This window comes from Symphalangus syndactylus, chromosome 3, assembly GCF_028878055.3.
Source record: "Symphalangus syndactylus isolate Jambi chromosome 3, NHGRI_mSymSyn1-v2.1_pri, whole genome shotgun sequence".
NCBI classification, from domain to species: domain Eukaryota; kingdom Metazoa; phylum Chordata; class Mammalia; order Primates; family Hylobatidae; genus Symphalangus; species Symphalangus syndactylus.
In genome coordinates, this window is record NC_072425.2 from 7,778,464 (window position 1) to 7,803,389 (window position 24,926).

General features: G+C 62.2%; 2 protein-coding genes and 2 long non-coding RNA genes across 13 annotated transcripts; 2 read left to right on the forward strand and 2 right to left on the reverse strand.

The window, feature by feature from the left end:
• Positions 1-5,103: 5,103 nt before the first annotated feature.
• ENTPD2 (ectonucleoside triphosphate diphosphohydrolase 2) lies at positions 5,104-12,044 on the forward strand. Of its 7 annotated transcripts, XM_055270286.2 has the most exons (10): positions 5,104-5,664; positions 5,853-6,066; positions 7,933-8,050; positions 8,626-8,776; positions 8,916-9,075; positions 9,156-9,383; positions 9,747-10,073; positions 10,152-10,271; positions 11,060-11,194; positions 11,272-12,044. In XM_055270286.2, exons 3-10 carry the CDS (start codon positions 7,972-7,974, stop codon positions 11,473-11,475), a joined length of 1,404 nt encoding a protein of 467 aa, XP_055126261.1. In that variant the 5' UTR covers positions 5,104-5,664; positions 5,853-6,066; positions 7,933-7,971; the 3' UTR covers positions 11,476-12,044. The 7 variants fall into 7 exon arrangements, with proteins under 7 accessions (XP_055126261.1, XP_055126260.1, XP_055126256.1 ...); XM_055270285.2 differs by lacking the exons at positions 5,104-5,664; positions 5,853-6,066 and adding an exon at positions 6,092-6,497 and having other exon boundaries at positions 9,747-10,001; positions 11,129-11,194; XM_055270281.2 differs by lacking the exons at positions 5,104-5,664; positions 5,853-6,066 and adding an exon at positions 6,093-6,497.
• Positions 7,299-9,975, reverse strand: LOC134736271 (uncharacterized). Of its 2 annotated transcripts, XR_010120165.1 has the most exons (4): positions 9,897-9,975; positions 9,406-9,488; positions 8,089-8,188; positions 7,299-7,362 (listed from the first exon to the last, which is right to left on the reverse strand). It is a non-coding gene; the product is annotated as an uncharacterized lncRNA (long non-coding RNA). The 2 variants fall into 2 exon arrangements; XR_010120164.1 differs by lacking the exon at positions 7,299-7,362 and having other exon boundaries at positions 7,994-8,188.
• A 1,884-nt stretch (positions 12,045-13,928) lies between the features above and the next one.
• NPDC1 (neural proliferation, differentiation and control 1) lies at positions 13,929-20,713 on the forward strand. Of its 2 annotated transcripts, XM_055270287.2 has the most exons (9): positions 13,929-14,280; positions 17,090-17,236; positions 18,985-19,110; positions 19,188-19,358; positions 19,435-19,501; positions 19,574-19,658; positions 19,736-19,815; positions 20,111-20,207; positions 20,314-20,713. In XM_055270287.2, exons 1-9 carry the CDS (start codon positions 14,169-14,171, stop codon positions 20,404-20,406), a joined length of 978 nt encoding a protein of 325 aa, XP_055126262.1. In that variant the 5' UTR covers positions 13,929-14,168; the 3' UTR covers positions 20,407-20,713. The 2 variants fall into 2 exon arrangements, with proteins under 2 accessions (XP_055126262.1, XP_055126263.1); XM_055270288.2 differs by lacking the exon at positions 17,090-17,236 and having other exon boundaries at positions 13,936-14,280.
• Positions 20,714-22,180: 1,467 nt separating this feature from the next.
• Positions 22,181-24,914, reverse strand: LOC134736272 (uncharacterized). 2 transcript variants are annotated; one of them, XR_010120167.1, is made up of 3 exons: positions 24,691-24,914; positions 23,081-23,228; positions 22,181-22,856 (listed from the first exon to the last, which is right to left on the reverse strand). It is a non-coding gene; the product is annotated as an uncharacterized lncRNA (long non-coding RNA). The 2 variants fall into 2 exon arrangements; XR_010120166.1 differs by having other exon boundaries at positions 23,081-24,914.
• Positions 24,915-24,926: the final 12 nt, after the last annotated feature.

Here is a 24,926-nt window from a genome sequence, read left to right on the forward strand (position 1 = left end):
CAAAAAACAAAAAAGAAAGAAAGAAAAGAAAAAAAATACAAAATTGGTTCAGGAAGAATAGTTATAGGGGTCTGGCCCTGTAACTATCAAAGAAATTGAAACAGTACCGTAGAAGCCAGCACAGTGGTATATTCCTGTAGTCCCAGCTATTCCAGAGGCTGAGGTGGGAGGATTTTTGAAGCTCAGGAGGTTGAGTCTAGCTTGGGCAACACAGTAAGTCTGGTCTCTAACCCATCTCTTAAAAACAGAACATAAGGCCGGGCGCGGTGGCTCACGCTTGTAATCCCAGCACTTTGGGAGGCCGAAGCGGGCGGATCACGAGGTCAGGAGATCGAGACCACGGTGAAACCCTGTCTCTACTAAAAAATACAAAAAATTAGCCGGGCGTGGTGGCGGGTGCCTGTAGTCCCAGCTACTCAGAGAGGCTGAGGCAGGAGAATGGCGTGAACCCGGGAGGCGGAGCTTGCAGTGAGCCGAGATTGCGCCACTGCACTCCAGCCTGGGCGACAGAGCAAGACTCCGTCTCAAAAAAAAAAAAAAAAAAAACAGAACATAAAACTTCCTACAGAAAAATCGGGCCTAGGTATTTTTTTTTTCAGGTGAGTTCTACCATAAATTGCAGGAACAGATAATCCAAATATTATGCTAATTTTTCCAGCTAATTTTAAAAAGTTAAAGCAATTTGTTTGTTTGTTTTTGGTAGAGACGAGGTCTCACTATGTTGCCTAGGCCGGTCTCCCAAAGTCCTGGGATTACAGGTCAGGCTATCATGATATCAAAACCGTAGAGAAGGCCGGGTGCAGTGGCTCACACCTGTAATCCCAGCACTTTGGGAGGCCAAGGCAGGTGGATCACCTGAGGCCAGGAGTTTAAGACCAGCCTGGCCAACACGGGGAAACCCCGTCTCCACTAAAAATACAAAAACGAGCTGGGTGTGGTGGCACGTGCCTGTAGTCCCAGCTACTCAGGAGGCTGACGCACAAGAATCCCTTGAGCACGGGAGGCAGAGGTTGCAGTGAGCTGAGATTCAGCCACGGTACTCTGGCCTGAGTGACACAGCAAGACCTTGTCTCAAAAAAAAAAAAGCCAAAGGGAAGCCAGCCATGGTGTGGACCTGTGGTCCCAGCTACTGCAGAGGCTGAGGCAGGAGGACCGTTTGAGGCCAAGAGTTTGAGGCTACAATGAGCTATGATTGCACCACTGTAGTCCAGCCTGGGCAACAGAGCAAGACCCTGTTGCTAAAACAAGCAAACCAAAGACCTGTTACCTTCTTACAGGGAAGAGGCAGCGGGTGGCGGGGGAGGGGAGAGACTGTTACCAAAACACCAGGGGTTCAGTCCAGGTCCTGCTGTTCACTGCACAGAAAGCCAATCACTGAGACCAGGAGCACCGTCGGGGGAAGGCTTTAAGCCGGCTGCAGCCAAGGAGATGGGTGCTCAGTCTCAAATCCGTCTCCCCGACCGACTAAAATTAGGGGTTTGTAGAGCAGGGAAGCCACGTAACTAGGTGTGAGAAAACAGGAATTAGGGGCAGCTAAAGAAGAGGAGCTGCTTAACAGGAAGCTGGCGGCTGGTCGGGCAATCTTGACAGCTGGGGGTTCTGGCGTCTCACTGTCGAGACACCGTGATCTGGTGGGTTTTAGCTCTTTCATTCTATCGGGGGCCTCATGGTTGGTTTTCTGAGAAAGAAACTCAAATAGGACAAATGTCACTTTCTCAAATTTTAAGACTAAGAGGATCAATTTCTGTGTTTATTCAAAGAAACCATAAACATCAGTTCCAAAGGACAATTGAGCTGCTTTCAAAGTGAAAGAAGGCCAAAGCCAGGCGGGGTGGCACACACCTCTAGTCCCCAGCTATTCAGGAGGCTGAGGCAGGAGGACTGCTTGAGGCCAGGAATTTAAGACCAGCCTGGGCAACATAGTGAGGCCCCGGTCTCTAATAAAAGGAGATGGGGGGCTGGGTTTGGTGGCTCACGCCTATCATCTCAGTACTTTGAGAGGCCAAGGCAGGTGGATCACTTGAGGTCAGGAGTTCGAGATCAGCCTGGCCAACATGGCAAAACCCTGTCTCTACTGAAAATACAAAAATCAAGCTGGGCACAGTGGCTCACGCCTGTAATCCTAGCACTTTGGGAGGCCGAGATGGGCGGATGATCGGGAGTTCGAGACCAGCCTGGGAGCAACACGGTGAAACCCCGTCTCTATTAGAATGCAAAAAAATTAGCCTGGTGGCGCACGGCTGTAGTCCCAGCTATTTGGGAGGCTAAGTCAGAAGAATTGCTTGAACCGGGAGGCAGAGATTGCAGTGAGCTGAGATCACATCACTGCACTCCAGCCTGGGCAACAGAGGAAGAGTCTGTCTCAAAGTAAATAAATAAAATAAGATAAAATAAAATAAAATAAAATAAAATGCTCATGGTGCCAGCTGGAGCCATCGTTCAGAAAAGAATTTGGCACTTGCTAGAGAAGCAGAACACACACTTGCCTGACAACCAGCAGTTCAGTTCCAGGACGCTCCCCAGAGAAGTGCTTGCAAGAGTGCACACGCGGCCGGCACGGTGGCTCACACCTGTCACCCCAGCACTTCGGGAGGCCGAGGCAGGCGGAGAGGCCGGGCGCGGTGGCTCACACCTGTCACCCCAGCACTTTGGGAGGCCGAGGCAGGTGGAGAAGCCGGGTGCGGTGGCTCACACTTGTCATCCCAGCACTTTGGGAGGCCGAGGCGGGTGGGTCGCCTGAGGTCACGAGTTTGAGACCAGCCTGACCAATATGGTGAAACCCCGTCTCTACTAAGAATACAAAATTAGTGGGGAATGGTTACAGGCGCCTGTAATCCGAGTTGCTCAGAAGGCTGAGGCGGGAAATCGCTTGAACCCGGGAGGTGGAGGTTGCAGTGAGCTGAGATCGCGCCACTGCACTCCAGCCTGAGCGACAGGGCCAGACTCCACCTCAAACAAAAAAAAAAAAAAAAAAAAAAAAAAGAGTGCATATGTGCAGAGCAGCAATCTCAGCAAAGCCTAAAGCCAGACACTGTGTTCACCAGCTGCAGTGACACGCCATCTGCATGTTCTCACTCACAGGATGGAACACAGCAAGGAACAAAGGAGCCACACCTTTCACTGTCAACAGGGTGAATCCCAAACGCCTAACGTGAGTGAAAGAAGCAAGTCCCACAACAGCACGTCCAGCACATCAGAGACCACCGATGGGGTCCTGCTGCCGCCCTGGCGTTGCTCTTACCAACTGTGCATATGTGCACCTCCCATTCTGTTGTGTCTCCGACCTCGAACAGGACAGCACAGGCTTCCCCGCCTCCCAGCGGCCTTTGCAAAGTCTGCTTTCCCCAGGCCAGTGGGTGCCCTCCCCACAGGGCTCACTGTGCATGCATGGAGCCTGGCGTGCTTTGGGCCCACAGGAGGTACTCAGCAAGCGTTTGTTGAATGACTTAATGAGTACCTGCAGAAAGGGAGCAGTGAGTGAAAGGCCTTTCACAATTAAACAATTAAGGTGTTTCCGCCACAGCACAAGTTTCCTTTTTTTTTTTCCTTTGAGATAGAATCTCGCTCTGTCGTCCAGGCTGGAGTGCAGTGGTGCAGTCACTGCAACCTCCGCCTCCCAGGTTCAAGCGATTCTCCTGCCTTAGCCTCCCAAGTAGCTGGAATTACAGGTGTCTGCCACTACAGCCGGCTAATTTTTTTTTTTTTTTTTTGACTCGCTCTGTCGCCCAGGCTGGAGTGCAGTGGCGCAATCTTGGCTCACTGCAAGCTCCGCCTCCCGGGTTCACGCCATTCTCCTGCTTCAGCCTGCTGAGTAGCTGGGACTACAGGTGCCCGCCACCACGCCCAGCTAATTTTTTGTATTTTTAGTAGAGACGGGGTTTCACCGTGTTAGCCAGGATGGGCTTGATCTCCTGACCTGATGATCCACCTGCCTAAGCCTTCCAAAGTGCTGGGATTACAGGCGTCATCTACCGTGCCCGGCCCACAGCCGGCTAATTTTTGTATTTCTACTAGAGATGGGGTTTCACCATGTTGGCCAGGCTGGTCTTGAACCCCTGACCTCAAGTGATCCACCTGCCTCAGCTTCCCAAAGTGCTGGAATTACAGATGTGAGCCACACAGCACAAGCTTCTGATGGGGAGACTGAGGCAGGGCAGCCAAGATCTCAGCAGGCCTCAGGAAAGCCCCCTCCCTGGGAGGTCTGAGCCCTGTGTGGGAGGGAGGCTCTGAGTTCCCTCCCCCAGGGGTTCTCCCCTAACCCCTCTGCATCCGCATGTTTCCAGCTCAGCCTGGGCCAGGCCGTGTGCAGCACATCTGGAGCCCCGGTCCCCGAGAGGGTCCTGGAGGCCGAGGGCTGCCCCACCCAGAGGCCCCTCCACCCCTTCAGCTCCTGCCAGCTTCCCTCTGACGCTCTCCCAAGTCTGCCTTCCAGGGTCCCTGAGTCCATGCCAGGAAGGGGCGTTCCCCCGCCCTCACTCTGTCTCAAAGGGAGCTCAGCCTCAGCCTTTGTCCTGGCCGCTCTCGGCTCCCTGCCTCTCCCTCCGCAGGCGAAGCTGGGCACTCGGCCATGAGCCTGTCTCCCTGGGGTAGAGTCCAGCTCCCCTCTCCCTCCCCATCCTCTCAGGCCTGGCAGGCCTCCCGCTCCCTGGCCTGAGTTTTTTGTCCATGAAAAGAGTCCAGAACACCAGGAAGCCCCGCTGGGCCTGGAAGGAAGCAGGGGCACCGCAGGCCAGTGGGGGTGGCAGCACCCTGCCTCTGGGCGGCCTTTGTTCCTTCCTTTTCAGGCGTGATATGCACTGTGCGTGCCTCTCCCTCCTCTGGGCTGTCAGGGGTGGAAGAAAGGCCTGGGGTGAGTGGGGGGGGAAACTGGGGCCTGGGGCCTGGAGCTTAGCACCGGCCACACCCAGAGATTGTCTGCTGGAGCCCCGCCAGGCTGGGCTGTCAGGCTGTGAGGCAGCAGAGCGGCTTCCCACCCCTCCCTCTGGGGTCCTGAGCTGGAAGAAAGATGCCTTTGCTGGGCCTGTGGCGCCAGACCCTCAGCCCAGGCAGCAATCCCAGCACAATTGTCACTGCCCGTTCCAGAAGGCCAGGCATGGTCTGGACCCTGCCCCGTGGGGCTGCCCTTTGCGCCCCAGCAGCCTGCACTCCCTGGTGGCCTTGCCTCGTGGCTCCCTGACGCTGTGTGGCTGGAATTATTGGGACAAGAACTCCCACTTCGCAGCAGGCGCGAAGGGGGTGGCCCCTGGCCGGGCTGGGATGCGGGGCCTGTGAGGCGTCAGAGCCGAAAGGCCAGCCATGTCGTGGGACGGAAGGGCAGGGCTTGAGTCTGGGGCCAGCTGCGCTTCGCCTGCCCCAGCCGTCCCCAGAAGCCTGTTGCTGACCCGCACCCCAAGCCTGGCCTGGGGACCCTCTTCCTTGCCTTTCAGGCCACGTAGAGGCCCCACCTGTTCCCGTCCGGGGGAACCCTCCTCTGGCCTCCGCAGCCCAAGCCTCTGTGCCCTTCAGGGCGAGGGGGCAGCCGGCGCGGCCGAGGCCCTGGGCTGGGAGGCAGGGACCTTTGGCCCGGTCTGTGCCGCTTCTCTTGTTTCTCGGCTCGGTGTGACCTGGGCCGTCCCTGCCCTTCCCCGCCCCTGCGTCCTCACCTTCACCTCAGTACAGGGCCAGGTGAAGTGGATCTGACTGGGCCTCAAGGGTAGGTCCGGTCTGGGTCAGCTGAGTGTCTCTGGAGCTGACCTGTGCTGGCTCAGCGCCGCAGGCTGGCGGATCCTTGCTGGCCGGGAGGGCATCCCGCAGGCCAGCCTGGTCCTCATCAGCCGTGGGAGTTGGCGCTCAGGGCCTTGCTCCATAAACAGGTGCTGGCCCTCCGCTTCCCCCTGAGTCCCCAGCCCGGGCCCCGCGTGGCTCCGCAGCCGACAGTGCCTCATTCCTGCAAGCGAGTCTGGCCTCCTTTCCCGGGCCCGGGAAAAGCGCGGCTCTCCAGCACAGGACCCTCTGAGCCGGCCTCGCCCGCCCACCTCCACGCCAGGTCTCCTGCCTCCACGGCCGGGGGATCCCCTTGCTGAGTGGGTGGGAACGGGAAGGTGGACCATAGCCGCGGGGCGCCCGGGCTGAGAGCCGGGAGCGGGGGAGCGGCGCCGCTGACTCAGCCGCGCCCGCGTCTCTCACCTGCGCGGGCCGGACGGCGGAAGCTTGGGAGCAGAGGCGAAACCCGTCCGCCCGTGGGCGTGGCCGGTGGTGGGCGGGGCGGGCCCGCCCGGCCTCCCGCCCCTCGTCCCGCCCCGGGGCCCCTACCCCGCGGTCCCGCGGCCTCGCCCGCCTTCGCCTCCGGCTCCCCGCACTCTCTGGGTCCACGCGTCGTCCTCCCGCGCGCCCGCCCGCCCATGGCCGTGAAGGTGCGGTCACTGCTGCCGCCGCTGCTGCTGGCTGCCGCGGGCCTTGCCGGGCTCCTACTGCTGTGCGTCCCCACCCGCGACGTCCGGGAGCCGCCCGCCCTCAAGGTGCGCGCCCGGGCACCCAGCGCACGTCTGGGGAGCAGCGGGCCGGGCCCGGAGCCGGGGAGGGGGTGCGCGGCTGGAAGCCTGAGCAGGATCAGCCCGGGACCCCCACCGTGCTCTGCTCCCGGCGGGCTGGGTGGGGTCCCGGGTTCCGCGCTCTGCGCTCCCCTACCGGGTACGCGGGGTGGCGGTGGCGCTTCCAGGACGACGCGGTGCTGGAGGAACAAGTCCCGGGAATTCCGCTCCCGCCGCCGAGTCCGTCAACGCAGCCTAGGGGCTGTGTCCCCGCTCCCGGGATGCAGCCCAGCGATGCCCGCTAGGTGCTGCCAGACGCCCGCCCCCAGGCCTGTGCGGACCCCCATGGACACTCCGAGCCACTTCTGCCCTGTGCCGCCGCCCCAGAGGGTGCGGTTAGAGGCACATCGACTGGGATTCAGCCCAGATGGGGATCCACAAGCCCCAGGACCCAGGGCCCCCTCCAGGACACGGGAGTGGCCCAGAAAGAGAGGAGGGCTTGACCGGAACAGCCCTGGCCGGTCCTCAGAAGGTTGGAGCAGGCTATCCCGGATCTGCACTCCAGCAGGCCCAGGGACCTCCTGACCGGCCCCTTTAACCCTTTATTGGGCTTGTTGGGGGTGGGGTGGAGAACCAAGCCCCCCAGCCCGGTGGGGAGTCAGAAGCAGGGAGCTCTGCGGCCCTGCAGGACGGCCAGGTGGCAGCGCACGCGCTGGCTTGTTGATGCTCTGGGCTCTGGGGAGGCCTTGGTCGGGATGGACTGGTGCAGCCCTTTTGCAGGCTGGAATTGGCGCCCGGGCCTGGGAGGCTGGTCCCCAGCTTTCCAGGTGGATCCAGGATGCTGGGGCAGGAGCTGGAAAGGGGCATTTACAAGCTCATGCCACCCAGGTCTGCAGGAAGGCCCACCCAGTGCCCCCAACAAGGCAGGACCAGCTTCTCTCTCTGGCCCTGGCTTGGAGGCCCACGGCCAGCCTCAGCGGGCCTTCTTCACCTGGGGACCTGCCTCCTGCATCCTCAAGTTGGGCTGTGGTCAGAGGAGTTGGAAGGAGACAGGGGAGGAAGGAAGAGGGGAGGAAGGAAGAGCGACTCTAGGGGCTCCTCCTGCAGTGGGGCTTCCTCTCCCTGACCCTGGGGACCCTCTGTCCCTCTGTCCCTGACTCAGTCCCTTAGTCTGCCCTTGCCAGGAAGGCTGCTGCCCAGACCCTGGCATGCTGGGTTTAGGTAGTCAGGAGGGAAGAGTCACCTCCCCCCTGGTTCTCCTTCCAACCACGGTTGTCCTGGCCTCCTCTGAGCTTCTGCATGAGGCTTGGCACGTGACTGAGTTGGGGAGGGGTGGCAAACTGGAGGAACCCAACTTCACGTTTGGTGTCAGGGTGTCAGGGCCCCCGGACACCCTAGGCTGACTCCCTCCCCCTCCCCCCAGTACGGCATCGTCCTGGACGCTGGCTCTTCACACACGTCCATGTTTATCTACAAGTGGCCGGCAGACAAGGAGAACGACACAGGCATTGTGGGCCAGCACAGCTCCTGTGACATTCCAGGTGAGGCCCAGCCCAGCCCAGCCAGGACACCCACTCACTGCAGGGTCTCTGGGGCCCTCTCCAGCTTTAGCCAGTACAGGTCCAAGCACTTAGGGCCTTCTGCTTATTGTTGGGTGGGGCTCACTCCAGGCAGAAGCCCTGGAAAGAGAGAGAGGCTGGGCTCCCTGCGCCTGAGTGGGGCCAGGAGTCGTTTGCATTCTAGAAAGGAAGCCCAGGCAGCAGGTGGGAGGTTTGGGCCTTGCTGGGCCCAATATTGGCTTCTGTGCCCCAGATGGAGCAGGAGGAGGTCTGGGGGCCTGGCGGGCACACCCAGGCAGGCCTCAGGAGGCCAACCATGCCCAGGGCTTTGTCCTAGCACCTGCACCCACACCCTCTCAGCAGGCAGCAGCCTTGGTCTCTGGGTGGCACCTGGGCCCCTTTGTCTCCAACCTGGGCGTTTCTGGGGGCTTAAGCTGGGAAGGTGTGCCGCCTGGTCTGGGAGCCCACGGCCCCCACCCCCACCCTCACTCGCCTGGCCTACGGCCCACCTAGGGGCTGCCTGTGAGGCACAGGCTCATCTCTCTGCCTCCCTCTAGGTGGGGGTATCTCCAGCTACGCAGACAACCCTTCTGGGGCCGGCCAGAGTCTTGTTGGATGCCTTGAACAGGCGCTTCGGGATGTGCCCAAAGACAGACACGCGGGCACGCCCCTCTACCTGGGAGCCACAGCGGGTATGCGCCTGCTCAAGTGAGTGTGCCTGTGCCCTGGCCCTGTCCCCATGATCGCCTTTGGCTGTGACCCCTTGTGGGGCGGACCCCGAGCACCCCCACAGCAGGCTCACAGCCATCTGGGGAGGAGGCCTCTTGGAGTTCTCTGTGTTTTGCAGCCTGACCAATCCAGAGGCCTCGACCAGTGTGCTCACGGCAGTGACACGCACACTGACCCAGTACCCCTTTGACTTCCGGGGTGCACGCATCCTCTCGGGCCAGGAAGAGGGGGTATTTGGCTGGGTGACTGCCAACTACCTGCTGGAGAACTTCATCAAGGTGGGCCCAGCAGCCAGCCGAAGAGCCAGGGGGCGTGGGCGCCCTCGGCCCCGGTTGACCCCACACTCCCCTCTCCACAGTACGGCTGGGTGGGCCGGTGGTTCCGGCCATGGAAGGGGACGCTGGGGGCCATGGACCTGGGGGGTGCCTCCACCCAGATCACCTTTGAGACGACCAGTCCAGCTGAGGACAGAGCCAGCGAGGTCCAGCTGCGTCTCTACGGCCAGCAATACCGAGTCTACACCCACAGCTTCCTCTGCTATGGCCGTGACCAGGTCCTCCAGAGGCTGCTGGCCAGCGCCCTCCAGGTGCCCCTCCACTCTGGCTCACCTGCACTGCACTGTCCCCTCCTGGAGCAGAGCCTGGACAACCACCGTGCTGTGGAAGGCTTCTCCAGGCTGGGCTTTAATTGGCTGGAAAGACAGGTGGGAGGGTCAGAGCATGAGCAAAGGCCCAGTGGCTGGGCCGGGCCTGGAGGAGGGAGGGCCAGGGACGGCTCTCAGAGGGAGCGTGGTCAGGGGTGTTGGGATCTGTCAAGCAGGCAGTGGGGAGCCATGGATTGCCCCTGAGCACAAAAGTGAAGTTGCCAGAGTGAGACCTGTGGGAGGTTCGTCTGGCTGGTCCTCTGGAGTGACTGTGGTGCCACCCTGTCACGCTGGTGATTCCCCCAGACCCACGGCTTCCACCCCTGCTGGCCGAGGGGCTTTTCCACCCAAGTGCTGCTCGGGGATGTGTACCAGTCACCATGCACCGTGGCCCAGCGGCCCCAGACCTTCAACAGCAGTGCCAGGGTCAGCCTGTCGGGAAGCAGTGACCCCCACCTCTGCCGAGATCTGGTTTCTGGGCTCTTCAGCTTCTCCTCCTGCCCCTTCTCCCGATGCTCTTTCAATGGGGTCTTCCAGCCCCCGGTGGCTGGGAACTTTGTCGTGAGTAGGGGCAGGTGGGTGGCTGGGAACTTTGTCGTGGGTAGGGGCAGGCGGGTGGCTGGGAACTTTGTCGTGGGTAGGGGCAGGCGGGTGGCTGCAGGTGCTCTGAGCCGCTGGGGTCCGGTCGCAGTGTGACTGCGCCCCCTACAGGCCTTCTCTGCCTTCTTCTACACGGTGGACTTCCTGCGGACTTTGATGGGGCTGCCCGTGGCCACCCTGCAGCAGCTGGAGGCAGCGGCGGTGAATGTCTGCAACCAGACCTGGGCGCAGGTGAGCCCCGCTCCCCCTCCTCCAGGGCTGTACGGAGCCTCCGCCTCCGCATGCCTCCCCAGCCCTGCATGGACAGGCCTCTCGGAGCACCCGCTGCATTGGGGGCGATGGCAGGCATTAGGCTGACTCCAGAGGTGGCGGGGCTGTGGCCGGGAGGCTGTGAACAAGTCGGGCGGGTTGGGGAAGCGTCGCCAGGCCCGACCCTCATCCCAGATCTGGAGGGCAGAGGGGAGGCCGGTGCCCAGGCTTCTGGCTTCTGCCACTGGTCCCCTCCATGGTGCCACGCAAGGGAAGATGGAAGTGGGGCTGGGCACGGGGAGTGTGCCCACCAGAGAGTCCAGGAGAAACGTTCGAGCAGTCCCAGGACTGGGGTCGTGAGAGCGAGGCCCCATTTTGTCCGCCCAGGGCCTAGTCTCAGACAGATTGGGGTGGGGGAGGTGGGGACAGGGGGCGAGCCAGCGGGCAGACTCGGGCCTGGAGCTCATCCTGTTCCCCTGGCCACACACCGAGGTGTTGCTGCCTCCTGCTCCCTGGTGGCCATGCCTGCTGTCCCTCCTCACGGCCTTCCAGGCATGGACGCTGGCTGGGGAGGGATGGAAGCGTGCCCTGCCGGGGGTGCCCCTCAGACTCGGTCTTGCCATTCGTGTCCGGGCCTGTGTGGTGGTCTCTGGCCTCGCACGGCCCGTGTGTGTCTGGGGAGGGGTGAAGGACGCCGCCGGCCCCCTCTCCCCGTGGGGCCGAGACCTCCTGGTGGTCGCCTGCCTGACAGTGTCCCGCTCGCGTCCCAGCTGCAAGCTCGGGTGCCAGGGCAACGAGCCCGCCTGGCCGACTACTGCGCCGGGGCCATGTTCGTGCAGCAGCTGCTGAGTCGCGGCTACGGCTTCGACGAGCGCGCCTTCCGCGGCGTAATCTTCCAGAAGAAGGTGGGCTGGGGGCGGGGCGGGGCCGGCCTTGGGGGGGCGGGGCCTCTCGGGAGCTGAGGCCACGCCCTTCGCCCCAGGCCGGGGACACTGCAGTGGGCTGGGCGCTCGGCTACATGCTGAACCTGACCAACCTGATCCCCGCCGACCCGCCGGGGCTGCGCAAGGGCACAGACTTCAGCTCCTGGGTCGTCCTCCTGCTGCTCTTCGCCTCCGCGCTCCTGGCTGCGCTTGTCCTGCTGCTGCGTCAGGTGCACTCCGCCAAGCTGCCGAGCACCATTTAGGGGCCGGCGGGGGCAGCTGCCCCATCCCTTCCCCCACCCCTGTATCCCCACCCCGTACTCCCACCCCTCCTCCAACCCCTGTACCCCCCACCCCTGTATCCCCACCCCTCCACCCACCCTCACCCCTCTCCCACCCCTGTACCTACCTCTCTCCCCACCCCTGTATCCTGCATTCCTCCACCCGCCCTCCATCCACCACCCCTCCACCCCACCACTGTATTCTCCATCCTTCCACCCCACCCTCAGCGTCTCTGCCCCTAAGGCAGCCCAGGAAATGGGAACTGAGACTCTGGTACCCACAGGGGCCTGGGTGGGCAAAGAGCGCTCAATCCAGCTCCTTGAACCCCTCCAGCCCGCTTCAGCCTGGGCATCACTGCAGGCCCCGTGCTCCTTCTCCTCCTCCTCAGGGCTGGGTCTCCAGAGAGTGGGGCCTTGGTTCTGAGAATCAGCCCTTAGAGGTTCCTTCTGTGGAGTCTGGGTCTGTACTGGGGAGGGTCACAGCCCACGGGCTGGCAGCCAGCCCAGCACCTACTTGTAAAAATTTTGTAATAAAAAGTTTTTCCTATAGATGTGAAAGGAGAGTGTCTGTGGGGTGGGGCATCCTTGCTGTGGCCTGTGCCCTCACCTTCCCGCTGTTCTGGCCGCACAGGCCCACCCCTGGTCTTGAGGGTGGACACCCGCCCTCCCTACTGCCTTCTGCTCTGGAGCCAGGCCTGGGGCACTGGCTGCTCCCCTGCTGTGCCGTGGCAGCCTAGAGTAGCTGCAGGATGGCTGGCCCAAGGGAACATTCCTGGGCCCTTGAGTCTTCTCTGGCCAGCAGAGTTTCCCAAAACCATCACATCCAGATCTGCGTTGGTGACCAAGGCCAGACTGAAGGTTGGGTCTTGGTACAGTGAGCCTGGGGGTGAGGGTAGGGGTCAGGGAGGTGGCGGAGAGTGGGTGGCAGCCAGCCAGCCAGGTGGCTTCCTAGGGGGCAGTCAGTGCTGGTAGAGACTGGAGGGAGGGCAGGCCCTCATCAGGAGGTGGCGCAGGAGTGGGAGATGAGATCAGGACCAGGACCCACAGGCAGGAATCTTGCACAGAACCTGGCTGTGGAGCCAAGCCATGCAATGGCACAGGGCACCTTGCCCTTCTCACCTGGGACTGAGTGTCCTGCACCTCCAAAAGGCATCCTGCAGCCTCGGCCCTGCAGCCCCTCCCCAAGCCAGTTTTTTCCAGGATGGGAAGGCCTGGTCTTGCCCACTCGCCTCCTCACCTTTCTGGGAAGTGAGCTTAGACACTGTGTCTCTGCTCAGTGCCCTGGCGAGGAGAGTGGTGGTTCTTATTCTGCTCTTCCCTCCCCTCTTCACTTTTTTTTTTTTTTTTTTTGAGTCATTTGATAAACCTGAGGGCAGCCAGCCCCAGCTTTGGAGTTCTGAGACTGGAAAGACCAAGGGGACACCCCGGGTTGGAGGTCTGTCTCACTCTTGTTCTCTGAATGACTAGTCAAAGGAGGTTTCTAGTGGGATGGGGTGGGCGTGCTCCTGGGAGGCAACAGGTGAGGTGCAAGGGGGGCATCAGAGATGCCCGTTGTCAGCTGGGCACAGTGGCTCAGCCTGTAATCCCAGCACTTTGGGAGGCTGAAGCTGGCGTATCACCTGAGGTCAGGAGTTCAAGACCAGCTGAGGCAACATGGTGAAACCCCGTCTGTACTAAAAATACAAAAATTAGTCCGGCATGGTGGCACGCGCCTGTAATCCCAGCTACTCGGGAGGCAGAGGCACGAGAATCACTTGAACCCGAGAGGTGGAGGTTGCAGTGGGCCAAGATGGCACCACTGCACTCCAGCCTAGGCGACAGAGACGCTGTCTCAAAGAAAAAAAAAAAAAAAGATGCCCATTGTCCTGGGGGAGCTAAAGGGCTGTCACCTGGGGACCGTGAACACCTTGGACAGCTCCCAGCTCCAGTCCTCAGTGGCTCCGGGTCACTCTTGCCCCCTGGTGGCCTCACTGAGCGCGGCCGCCGCGTCTCCAGCCAAAGCTGCAGTCGGGGCCGGGGCCGTTCTGTGTTCCTGTATTTGCTTTTCCCGCGAGTGGGGGTGCCCCTGCCTCTGTGGGCACACCTGTGCCTCCCTGCGCACCTGCCCAGCTCGTGAGGACCTGTCTGCGTGCGCCCGGCCCTCCTGTATCCCTGTGCGCTCGCGAGGCTAGGCCCACGCAGGTCCTCTGCCCCATCGCGGGTGCGGGTGAGGGGCTGGGAGTCCTACCGGGAAGAGGCCAGAAGGGAGCGCATCCCGGAGAAGCTCACCCGCGGCCCAAACCCAGCCGGACTTCTGGGAACTGCACCGGCCCCGGAGGCCGCAGGTGCCGAGACACCCTGAGGCCGGGAGAGGTCCAGAGAGGCCTGGAGAGGGGACCAGAACTGGAGCAGGGGGAGGGGGCGCAGTCTGGAGCCGCCCTCCCGCCCCCTCAGGTGGAGCGCGCAGGCGCAGTCTCCGCGTGCGCGCCTCGCCGGCGCCTCCATCCCGGATCCTTGCTGCAGCGTCAGCGCCGCCGCCCGTGCCTTTCCTCTTCCTCCTCCTCCTCCTTGGCCTCCGCCTCCTCTTCCTCCTCCGTCCTCCCCCGCTGCCTCCGCTGCTCCCGACGCGGAGCCCGGAGCCCGCGCCGAGCCCCCGGCCTCGCGGTGCCATGCTGCCCCCGCGGCGGCGCTGAAGGATGGCGACGCCGCTGCCTCCGCCCTCCCCGCGGCACCTGCGGCTGCTGCGGCTGCTGCTCTCCGGCCTCGTCCTCGGCGCCGCCCTGCGTGGAGCCGCCGCCGGCCACCCGGGTGAGCGAGCGCGCTGGGCGCAGGCCGCGGGGCGCCCCGGGGCCGGGATCGCCGGGCGGGGACCGGGTTGCCGGGCGCCGCCGCCCTCGTCCTGCCCAGGCCCGCAGGCCCTGCAGGCCTGGTCCGCTGGTGGCGGCGGCCCCGCCTCGCCCAGGATGGAATAAACAGGCCCGGCCGGAGGGCGCAGCACGGAGCCTCCGAAAGGCCACGCCGGATGGGGCTTGCGCCGGATGGGGCTTCTGCCGGTTCCCAGAGGCGTACCTGAGATTCATGGTTTCTTCCGCCGGGGGCCCGGCTGGCTCAGGCCTCCGCGCCGCGGCCATCTAGCTCTGGGCGGGCCCGCCTGGAGTCTGCCTGTGTGCGTCTCTGTGTGTCTCCGTGTTCGGGGCTCCTGCGGGTGTGGGGCTGGCTCTGAGTGCCCGCCGGCTTTGCTGCCGGTGCGCGTCCCGGGGTCGGGGCCTCAGTGCTGCTCTGCCTGTCCTCACGCCTTGGGTGGCGCTGGGCACCGGCCTTGTGCGCCATGGTGGGCGCTGAAGTTCTGGGGGCACTTGATGGCGCAGGCTCGGGGTCCTGTTCTAGCTTCAATAGGAGGGAGACTGTCGTAGCCTCAGAGCCTCCTTCTGCATCCCCTGCCCTCGAGGGCACTGGCATTCTGTCTTTGGGACTGAGGGCTGCAGGTGGACTCCGGAGGGGGGTGATAAGCCCAGGGTCCTGGGACACCCTCCCAGCTGCACAGATGGGTCCTGAGGCTCCAGAGAGCAGAGCTCCCTGCAGGAACCCAGGATGCAAAGCTGACCTTTTTCTCGGGGGACTGAACTGGGAGACTTTGCGACTGCATTCGTGCAGTCCTCCTGGCAGCCCTGCAGAAGAGGTGCTGTGAGCCCATTTTACAGGCAAGCAAACTGGGGCATGGAGAAGTTAAGTGGATTGTGGCACAGCTGAGGCGCTGACCTGGGCAGCCTGGTTCTGCCTGTGTGGCCTCAAGGGGCCAGAGTGAGGCCAGCTTCCTCCTGGGCTCAGTGCCCCTGGATGGGAGGTGGGCATGAACTGGAGACGCTTCTGAGAATCAGCATGCTCAGCCAGGAAAGGCGGAGGCCACCTATTCAGGAAATGGGGCTGCAGCTGCTGTTCTGAGCCCGGGTGGGTGGTGGGTGCCAGTCCTCAGTTCACCGGCCTCTGTGGCTACGTGTCTGCCTCACCGGGAGACCTGGCCGGGCCCTCCCTAGGCAACCCCTCCCACTCCCAGTGCCCAGTGCTTGGAAGGGAGGGCCCTCAGGCAGCCCAGACGTTGGCGAGGGGGGGATGTGCCAGCCACTGTCCAGCTGCTCTTGTTCCTGGGACCTCTTCTCAGGAGGAGGAAGTGGGAGGATGGAGGCTCCTGGGCTGGGGAATAAGGGGCTGGGAGGGGCCTGAAACCCAGACCCTAGAGCCGGCTTTGTACCTCAGGCCCCTACCTTTGGCGTGGTGGACTGTGGCTTATCAGCACAGGAGCAGGGACTGCCTCACTCTCCAGGTGCCAAGTTGGCGGGTGGGCCCAGGTGGACCTGCTGGCACAGGTTTAATGTTTAACGTGCCCGAGTCCCGGCCCACTGATACTGGAGGCTGCTGCCCCAGGTCGTGGAGGGTGTGCAGTGCCTGGCATTGGCTCCTGTGCCCACCTGCCACTGCGGCTGCTGAGGCTGCTGGAACTGCCTTGAAGGGAGGCGGACAGCCTGAGGGCCCTGAGTGTCAAGTTACCAAGGAAACCAAGCCAGCCAGCCAAGGTCTGGAGAAGGACGATGCCCCGTGTGGCCCCGGTGGCCCTGCCTGCAGTGTGCAGCATGGGGCTGGGCAGAGAGGAAGAGTCCTGGTTAGCCAGAGGTGCCACTGCAGACTCCCCCGGCAGGGTTGATGGCAGGGTTCCTCGGGCTCCACTGGCTCGCTGTGACTGGGGACATTCCTTAGCTTTGAGGCAGCTCAGCTTCTGTATCCCAGAGGGGAAACTGAGGCAGAGGGCCATTGCCCCCTCATCCCGTTCTCCAGCACCAGGATAAGACTGATTAGCCACATGTGTCAGCTGGCACCGTGGCCTGGGCCCCTCATCAGCGAGATGAAAGTGTGGTTAGGAACTAGGGAACTGGGGCCTGGCCCGCCATCCCCAGCACTGCCAACCTCGGCCTCCTGAGACCCTTGGGTGCCACCTGGCCCCTGACTGCAGCCCCTGGTGTGGTGGCTTTGGGAGTGACCTGCCTGGGTTCTATGAGGCCAATGAGGTCAGCAGACTCCATCTTAGGTGTCCTTGGTGCCTGGGGGACAAGCCAGAGGCTGGAGGAGCAGCATCCCTTCCAGGCTCCACACTTGTTCAGTGCCGGGTTCAGGGGACAGCCGTACAGGAAGGAGAGGTTGCTGGCGGCATCGTTTGCTGTTCCCCAGAGGCAGACCTGGGCCCTTCCCTCTGGGACTCCCATTCTGGATGGGGTTCCTGGCTTGCTGTGGGGCATGATGAGGCCGGAGGCTGGGCCTGTGGGGGTGCACGGCCCTGCCCGAGAAAACTCAGCACTGCCTGGACAGTGAGGCCCAGCTTCTGAGCTGAGGGCTCTATCAGGCCTGGAAGTGGACCCTGGGGAGGGGTGAGGCAGGGTAGTTCCGATAAGTCCTAGGACTGTTCGCTTCCTGGTTCTGAGCCCTGGCGGCAGAGGAAGGGCCTGTCCAGAACAATGGCCAGAACCAGGCCCGGCCAGCTCTGGGGGTGGCTGGGGCAGCGCTGCTGTGTGCAGGGGCCGAGCCCTGCGGGGCCGTGAGCCGGCCCTGCCTTCTGCTTCCTTCCCAGATGTAGCCGCCTGTCCCGGGAGCCTGGACTGTGCCCTGAAGAGGCGGGCAAGGTGTCCTCCTGGTGCACATGCCTGTGGGCCCTGCCTTCAGCCCTTCCAGGAGGACCAGCAAGGGCTCTGTGTGCCCAGGATGCGCCGGCCTCCGGGTACGAGAGCAAAGGGGGAGGTCGATGGGGGGATGTCCCTGCGTGAACCTCTTCCTGTAAGAAGCGGCCGGCTGGGCGCAGTGGCTCACGCCTGTCATCCCAGCACTGTGGGAGGCCCAGGCTGGTGGATCTCTTGAGGTCAGGAGTTCACCAGCCTGGCCAACATGGTGAAACCCCGTCTCTACTAAAAATACAAAATAGCCAGGTGTGGTGCACGCGCCTGTAGTCCCAGCTACTCGGGAGGCTGAGGCAGGAGAATCGCTTTAACCCGGGAGGCGGAACTTGCAGTGAGCCGAGATTCACCACTGCACTCCAGCCTGGGCAACAGAGCGAGATTCTGTCTCAAAAAAAAGAAAAAAGAAAAGAAGGCTGGGCGTGGTGGCTCATGCCTGTAATCCCAGCACTTTGGGAGGCCGAGGCGGGAGGATCATGAGGTCAGGAGATGAGACCATCCTGGCTAACACGGTGAAACCCCGTCTCTACTAAAAATACAAAAAAAAAATTAGCCGGGCATGGTGGCGGGCGCCTGTAGTCCCAGCTACTCGGGAGGCTGAGGCAGGAGAATGGCGAGAACCCAGCAGATGGAGGTTGCAGTGAGCCAAGATCGCGCCACTGCACTCCAGCCTGGGCGACAGAACGAGACTCCGCCTCAAAAAAAAAAAAAGAAGCCTGCAGCCTCAATGCCCAGGCCTGTGCCAGGTGGTCTCAGGGCCCCTGGACCTTGTGGGGTATTGGGTCCAAGGCCTGGGAGAGCCTCATTCACTCTCCACGAAGCCTCCCATCCTTTCCAAATGGAGCTGGACCCAGGCCTGGGGCAGTCAGGCCCTCCCAGGTGAAGGGCTGCACGATGCGAAATGCTGGGGTGGCCATGGGAGAGGAGGGGCCCATTCTCCCTGGGCCTGGGCTCTGCAGGGTCTGCCCAGAAGCCTTCCAGGCCCCCACTTCCCAGGCCCCCACCTCACCGTCCCCAGGCAGCTTGCTCTTTTCTACCACTCACTGTCCTGTCCACCCGTTGGCAAATGTTTAAGGGTGCCGGCACTGGCTGGGCGCTGGGGATGCCCCACTCGCCAGCCTGAGCCGCATCTGTCGGGATGGTCAGTTACTGGGTGACTTCAGGTGTGGTGAGGGCTTTGCTCAGAGGTGCTGGGGGTGGGAGCAGCGGCTTCCTGGAGGGGGTGTTGAGAGGGGCACCGAGAAGTGGCTGTAAGGGTCTGTGTGGATGCATCGCCTGCCAACCTGGGAGTGTCCACCTGGACTGTGCAGCCCACAGTGGGTACCGGTGGGGCCCTGCCACCAGCCCCACCCCTGACAGCTGCCCCCATTCTCCCAATGACCTGGGGAGGGGTCCCGGGTGCTTGGCTTCCTTTGGCTTCCCCCTACTCCTTGGGGAGTCCCTGCCTCTCTGCCCGAGAAGGTGCTTGGAGGTGGGGAAGCAGAAGGGGCTGTGCTGGCCGGCCCTTTATGGACATGGGTCGGGACGAGAGACCCCACTCCTTCCTTCCCCTGCCTGGTCTTTGGACGTTTCCCTATAGCGCCTCCTCCCCCTTCCTCGCCTCCACTTTCCGGGAAACACGGCCCCTCACAGGAAGCGCCCGCACTGTCTCCATGGCAATCTGGGAGGGAGAGGGCCTCCAGGCGTGTACCCAGTCCTCACGCTCCTGGGAGAAACCTGCCAGAAGCGGGGAGGCTGGGCATGGGGCTACCTCCTGGATGGACCCGTCCACCTGATGGCCCCTCACCCTCCCCAGGCGGGGGCCGGCCCCAGCCCAGACTGGAAGATGAGATTGACTTTCTGGCCCAGGAGCTTGCCCGGAAGGAATCTGGACACTCAACTCCGCCCCTACCCAAGGCCCAACAGCGGCCCCCAGAGCCAGGTGAGACCCCTGCTTCCCCTGCCCCACGGCCCTGTCCCCAGCCCAGTGCTCTCACTCTAACCTGTCCTCTCTCGCAGCCACCCTGGGCTTCTCGGCACGGGGGCAGGGGCTGGAGCTGGGCCTCCCCTCCACTCCAGGAAGCCCCACGCCCACGCCCCACACCTCCCTGGGCTCCCCTGTGTCATCCGACCCGGTGCATATGTCGCCCCTGGAGCCCCGGGGAGGGCAAGGCGACGGCCTCGCCCTTGGTAGGTCTTGGTCGGGGGTGGACAGGGGCGGCAGGGCCCCCCGCAGAAGGCCGCCCTCACACGCCCCCTCCCGCAGTGCTGATCCTGGCGTTCTGTGTGGCTGGTGCGGCCGCCCTCTCCGTAGCTTCTCTCTGCTGGTGCAGGTGAGCCAGTGGCCGTGGGCAGGGCAGGGAGGGTGTCTCACGTTCAGAGGTCTCAGGCCCCACTCCCCACAGGCTGCAGCGTGAGATCCGCCTGACCCAGAAGGCCGACTACGCCACTGCGAAGGCCCCTGGCTCACCTGCAGCTCCCCGGATCTCGGTGTGTGGCCCCCTTCAGCCCTGAGGCTCCTGCCCAACTCTGGCTGCCACCTGACCCTTGCTTCCTCCTTCCCACAGCCTGGGGACCAGCGGCTGGCACACAGCGCGGAGATGTACCACTACCAGCACCAACGGCAGCAGATGCTGTGCCTGGAGCGGTGAGTGGCCACCCGGGCCCGGCCACCCCCACCCACCCACCCCCCATCCCCATCCCCATCCCCACCTCCATCTCCACCTCCCCTGGCCAACTTTACCCTGGGCCCTGCCACCCTCACCTGCACCCTAACCTTCACCTCCTCCGCCGCCATGCACCCTCACCTCCCCTGGCCAACTTCACCCTGGGCTCTGCTCCCCTGCCACCCCAGGGCTGAGGTGGGCTGAGTGCCCACTTCCAGACTGGGCCACTGGCACCTCGAGGGTGTGGGGAGGACCCAGCCATCCCCCCCCACCCAGGCATAAAGACCCACCCAAGGAGCTGGACACGGCCTCCTCGGATGAGGAGAATGAGGATGGAGACTTCACGGTGTACGAGTGCCCGGGCCTGGCCCCGGTGAGTGCCTCAGGGTGCAGGGAGGGGCATACCATCTCCTGGGGTTCCCTCCCAGCAAGTATCCCCCCAGCCCACCCACTGCCCGGCCTGACACCCACGTTCGCAGACCGGGGAAATGGAGGTGCGCAACCCTCTGTTCGACCACGCCGCACTGTCCGCGCCCCTGCCGGCCCCCAGCTCACCGCCTGCGCTGCCATGACCTGGAGGCAGACAGACGCCCACCTGCTCCCTGACCGCGAGACCCCCGGGGAGGGGCAGGGCCCGGAGCTTCCCACTAAAAACATGTTTTGATGCCGTGTGCTTTTGGCTGGGCCTCGGGCTCCAGGTCCTGGGACCCCTTGCCAGGGAGACCCCCCAACCTTTGTGCCAGGAGACCTCCTGGTCCCCTGCACCTCTCCTGTTCGGTTTAGACCCCCAAACTGGAGGGGGCAGGGAGAACCGTAGAGCGCAGGAATCGGTGGGGAATTCTAGAGACAAAAGCCAATTAAAGTCCATTTCAGACCTTCGGTTTCTGCCTGTGTTGCCAGCTTGGGTTAATCTTCCGCCGCCCTCATCTCCCATTTGGGGCCCTGGTAGATGGACCCCTGAGTGGGGGGCCTGGGGTCTGCTCTTGCACCCCCAGAGGGAGGAGGCCTTTCTGTCCCCTCATTAGGAGGACCTTCCCGTCCCGTGGAGCTGGAGGAGAGGCCACGGGATCATCCCCACCCTCCTCAGCCAGGCCTCACCCCTGCAGACCGTTCTACACAGGTGGGAGAGGGGAAGGGTGCAGTGTAGGGCTGGGCCAGCCCAGAGTTGGCTCTGCGGCCCGAAGACCCCATCCTGTGTGATAAAGAGGGCTGGAGCAGGGGACAGTCCACACACACCTGCATGTGGGTGCCCACCACCTCCAGGCAGAAGGAAAACAATGCAGACATTGAGTCTGGGTTTCTCATGGGGCCCGCGGACGCCAGGCCCTGCAGCACATGCAGAAGGGATGGCAGGCAGAGGTACCTGTGCGACACCAGCTATGCAGAGCCAGGTGGACCCAGGGGGCCAGGTTGGGAGGGGCCTGGACACCTGGAGCTGGGACTTGGCCACTCCTAAATTTGGAGCAAGAAGGCCCCGAGGGAGGGAGGGAGGGGAACCATGTGGTCAAAAGTGCCCAGATCAGGCCAGTACCAGGTCAGGGTGCAGGGGCTGAAACTCTCTGTCCCACTGATGCTGGGGACGTAGGAGGACTGGTTCAGAAGCCCCTCAGTGGTTGTTAGGAGTTTGGAGATCCAGGCACCTAGACAGCCCTGGCATGTTCATGTTATTAATCAGGGTTCACTTATTTATTTATTTATTTTTGAGACAGAGTTTCGCCCTTGTTGCCCAGGCTGGAGTGCAATGGCGTGATCTCGGCTCACTACAACCTCCGCCTCTCAGGTTCAAGTGATTCTCCTGTCTCAGCCTCCCGAGTAGCTGGGATTGCAGGTGTGCGCCACCACACCTGACTAATTTTGTATTTTTAGTAGAGATGAGGTTTCTCCACGTTGGCCAGGCTGGTCTCGAATTCCCGGCCTCAGATGATCTGCCTGCCTCGGTCTCCCAAAGTGCTGGGATTACAGGCATGAGTCACCACACCCGGCCAGTCAGGGTTCTCTTAGAGGAACAGAACTAATAGGAGATATATATATATAGAGAGAGGGGCGCCAGGTGCGGTGGCTCACGCCTGTAATCCCAGCACTTTGGGAAGCCGAGGCAGGCGGATTGCCCAAGCTCAGGAGTTCAAGACCAGCTTGGGCAACACGGTGAAACCCCCGTCTCTACCAAAATACGAGAAATTAGCCAGGCGTGGCAGCATGTGCCTGTAGTCCCAGCTATCTGGAGGCTGAGGCAGGAGAATCGCTTGAACCCAGGAGGCAGAGGTTGCAGTGAGCCGAGATTGCACCACCGCACTCCAGCCTAGAGACAGCAAGACTCTGTGTTAAAAAAAAAAAAAAAGAAATATATATATATGAAGGGGAATTTATTAAGTATTAACTCACACGATCACAAGGTCCCACAATAGGCCGTCTGCAAGCTGAGGAGCAAGGAGAGCCAGCCCGAGTCTCAAAGCTGAACTTGGAGTCCGATGTTCGAGGGCAGGAAGCGTCCAGCATGGGAGAAAGATGTAGGCTGGGAGGCGAGGCCCGTAGTCTCCTTTTCACGTTTTTCTGCTTTATATTCACTGGCAGCTGATTAGATGGTGCCCACCAGATGAAGGGTGGGTCTGCCTTCCGCAGCCCACTGACTCTTGTGTTAATCTCTTTTGGCAACACCCTCACAGACACACCCAGGATCAATACTTTGTATCCTTCAATCCGATCAAGTTGACAGTATTAACCATCACACCTGGCATGGGGAAGATGAGGCCCACTGGGCACCGTCCCTGGAGAAAGGGTGGGCCAGGCAGGCTGGGGGAAAATTGTTCACCCCTGCTGGGGGAGACTGGCTTGACCTAAGCAACATGTTTTGGGGGCCAGAGCCCACCCAGACCAGGAAGCCCCCTTGCCTCTCACCTCTCACTGCTCACCTGTGACTACTTGGGCTGGCCCTCAGCTGGGAGCCTCCATGTCCCTCTGGGCACTGCTGTGACGGGGCAGGGTGTGATAGGAGCCTGTGTGTGGACCGTGGTGTGATGGGTGCCTGCGTGCATGGGGCAGGGTGGACGCTGAGCCCACGTGGCACGCCCACGGCCACGCCCACCGTCCTTCACTCTAAGCCATTAGCCACAGGGAAAGTGGGCGGGTGCAGAGAGGCCCAGGTGTCACTCAAGGGTACAGGGCAGCGTCTGGCCCAAGGCCAGCGTGTCACTGGCTAGGAGGCTCCCCTGGAGCTCCATGGTCAGTCCCTCAGGTCACCACACTCACCTGTCCTGCTGGCCTGACGCAGGGGCCCAAGAGCAGCCTCCTAGTGTAGCCCATCTTCTTGTTGTCCTGGGGGTCCCCATCCTGTCCCCAGGGTCCCTGCTGCCCATTCTCTCAGGTATTGGCAAGGAGGGCCTCCCTCCCAGAGCAGCTGTGTGAGAGGGAAGCCGGTGGGCCTGAGCTGGGGAGGGGTTGGCAGGGGGCTGGGGTCCTCTGGTTGAGGCGTAGGCCCCCATGCAGCCTAGCACCTGCTCCCCACTCGCCTTTTTGGATTTTTTTTTTTTTTTTTCTTTTGAGACAGATTCTCGCTCTGTCACCCAGGCTGGAGTGCAGTGATACGATCTTGGCTCTCTGCAACCTCCATCTCCCAGGTTCAAGTGATTCTCCTGCCTCAGCCCCCCGAGTGGCTGGGATTACAGGTGACCGCCACCACGCCCAGCTATTTTTAGTGGAGACGGGATTTCACCATGTTGACCAGGCTGGTCTCGAACTCCTGACCTCAGGTGATCCACCCGCCTTGGCCTCCCAAAGTGGGATTACAGGCATGAGCCACCACGCCAGCTTTTTGGCTTTCATTGGCCCCTGGCCAATTCAGACAGACGGCCTTCAACTTTGTCAAAGCTCCTGCCCCCAGCCATCAGGAGCCCCCTTGCTCCCATAGGCCCCAGGCTGTGGGTGAGCTGCCCTGGGGTCCCCAGGGATTCTGGAGACCCCAATCCTGGGCTTGGGGCCTGGCTCAGCCTTGCCTGGGGGCCCATGACTCACTTCCTTTCCACTTTACCTTCTGCTGTTCCTGTCCCTGTCCCAGGGCCCTGGCGGCAGCAACAGGCAGATTTCACCTTGGTTTCTGGCTCGACTCTGAGCCCTGAGCCCGCCTGAGCCTGCTGACCCTGACCCAGCAGCCCAGCGCCCTCCACCAGTTCCCACTTGAGGAAGCCCAGCGCCCTCCACCAGTTCCCACTTGAGGAAGCCCAGCGCCCTCCACCAGTTCCCACTTGAGGAAGCCCACGGGGCACGGATGTGCGTCTTCCAGCCTCAGCTACCTCCCCACTTGGTGCCCTGCCCACACCTGGTGACCTCCTGAGCACAGATGCCCACGGGTGACATGCCCAGACCCTGGCAGAGATGCTGGGGTGGCACTCATCTGTGCAGAGATGCCCCCAATCCAGCAAGACGCTGGGACAGGACCATGCTTGACCCACAATGTGGGGCGTGTGATCCCCTAGCCAACATCCTAGGAAGCGAGGACTTCCCCAACTTCTGGCCCTGGGAGGCGATCTTGTTCCCCAGCCTGGGTGGCTGGGTGGGTCGGCCCCAGGTTCAGAGTCCCTGGCTGCAGCCCTCCCCTACAGCCACACAACACAGAGGAGCGGGTCCCGGCAAAACTTAGGGTGCACAGTGGGTCCCTGGAGGACCAGAGCCCCACCCAGCAGCTCCACTTGGAGGAGAACAAGGACACAGATGTGATCCCCCCACACCCTGGGGCTCAATGGGATGAGAGTGGGAGGGGAGGGGCTGGGCTCACCCACTGCACCACCCTGTGCTGCCCCTCGACCAATCCCTCCACTTGGGGGTCCCCTTGGCCACCTGCCAGGCTCCGTGCGCACACCCACCTTTCCAAAGGCGAGGTCAGAGGGGCTTTCCAGCCCCCAGCTCCACCTGTTACTGAGAATAAAGGGCAGTCTCGCCGGGCGCGGTGGCTCACGCTTGTAATCCCAGCACTTTGGGAGGCCGAGGCGGGCGGATCACGAGGTCAGGAGATCGAGACCATCCTGGCTAACATGGTGAAACCCCGCCTCTACTAAAAATACAAAAAAAATTAGCCGGGCGTGGTGGCGGGCGCCTGTAG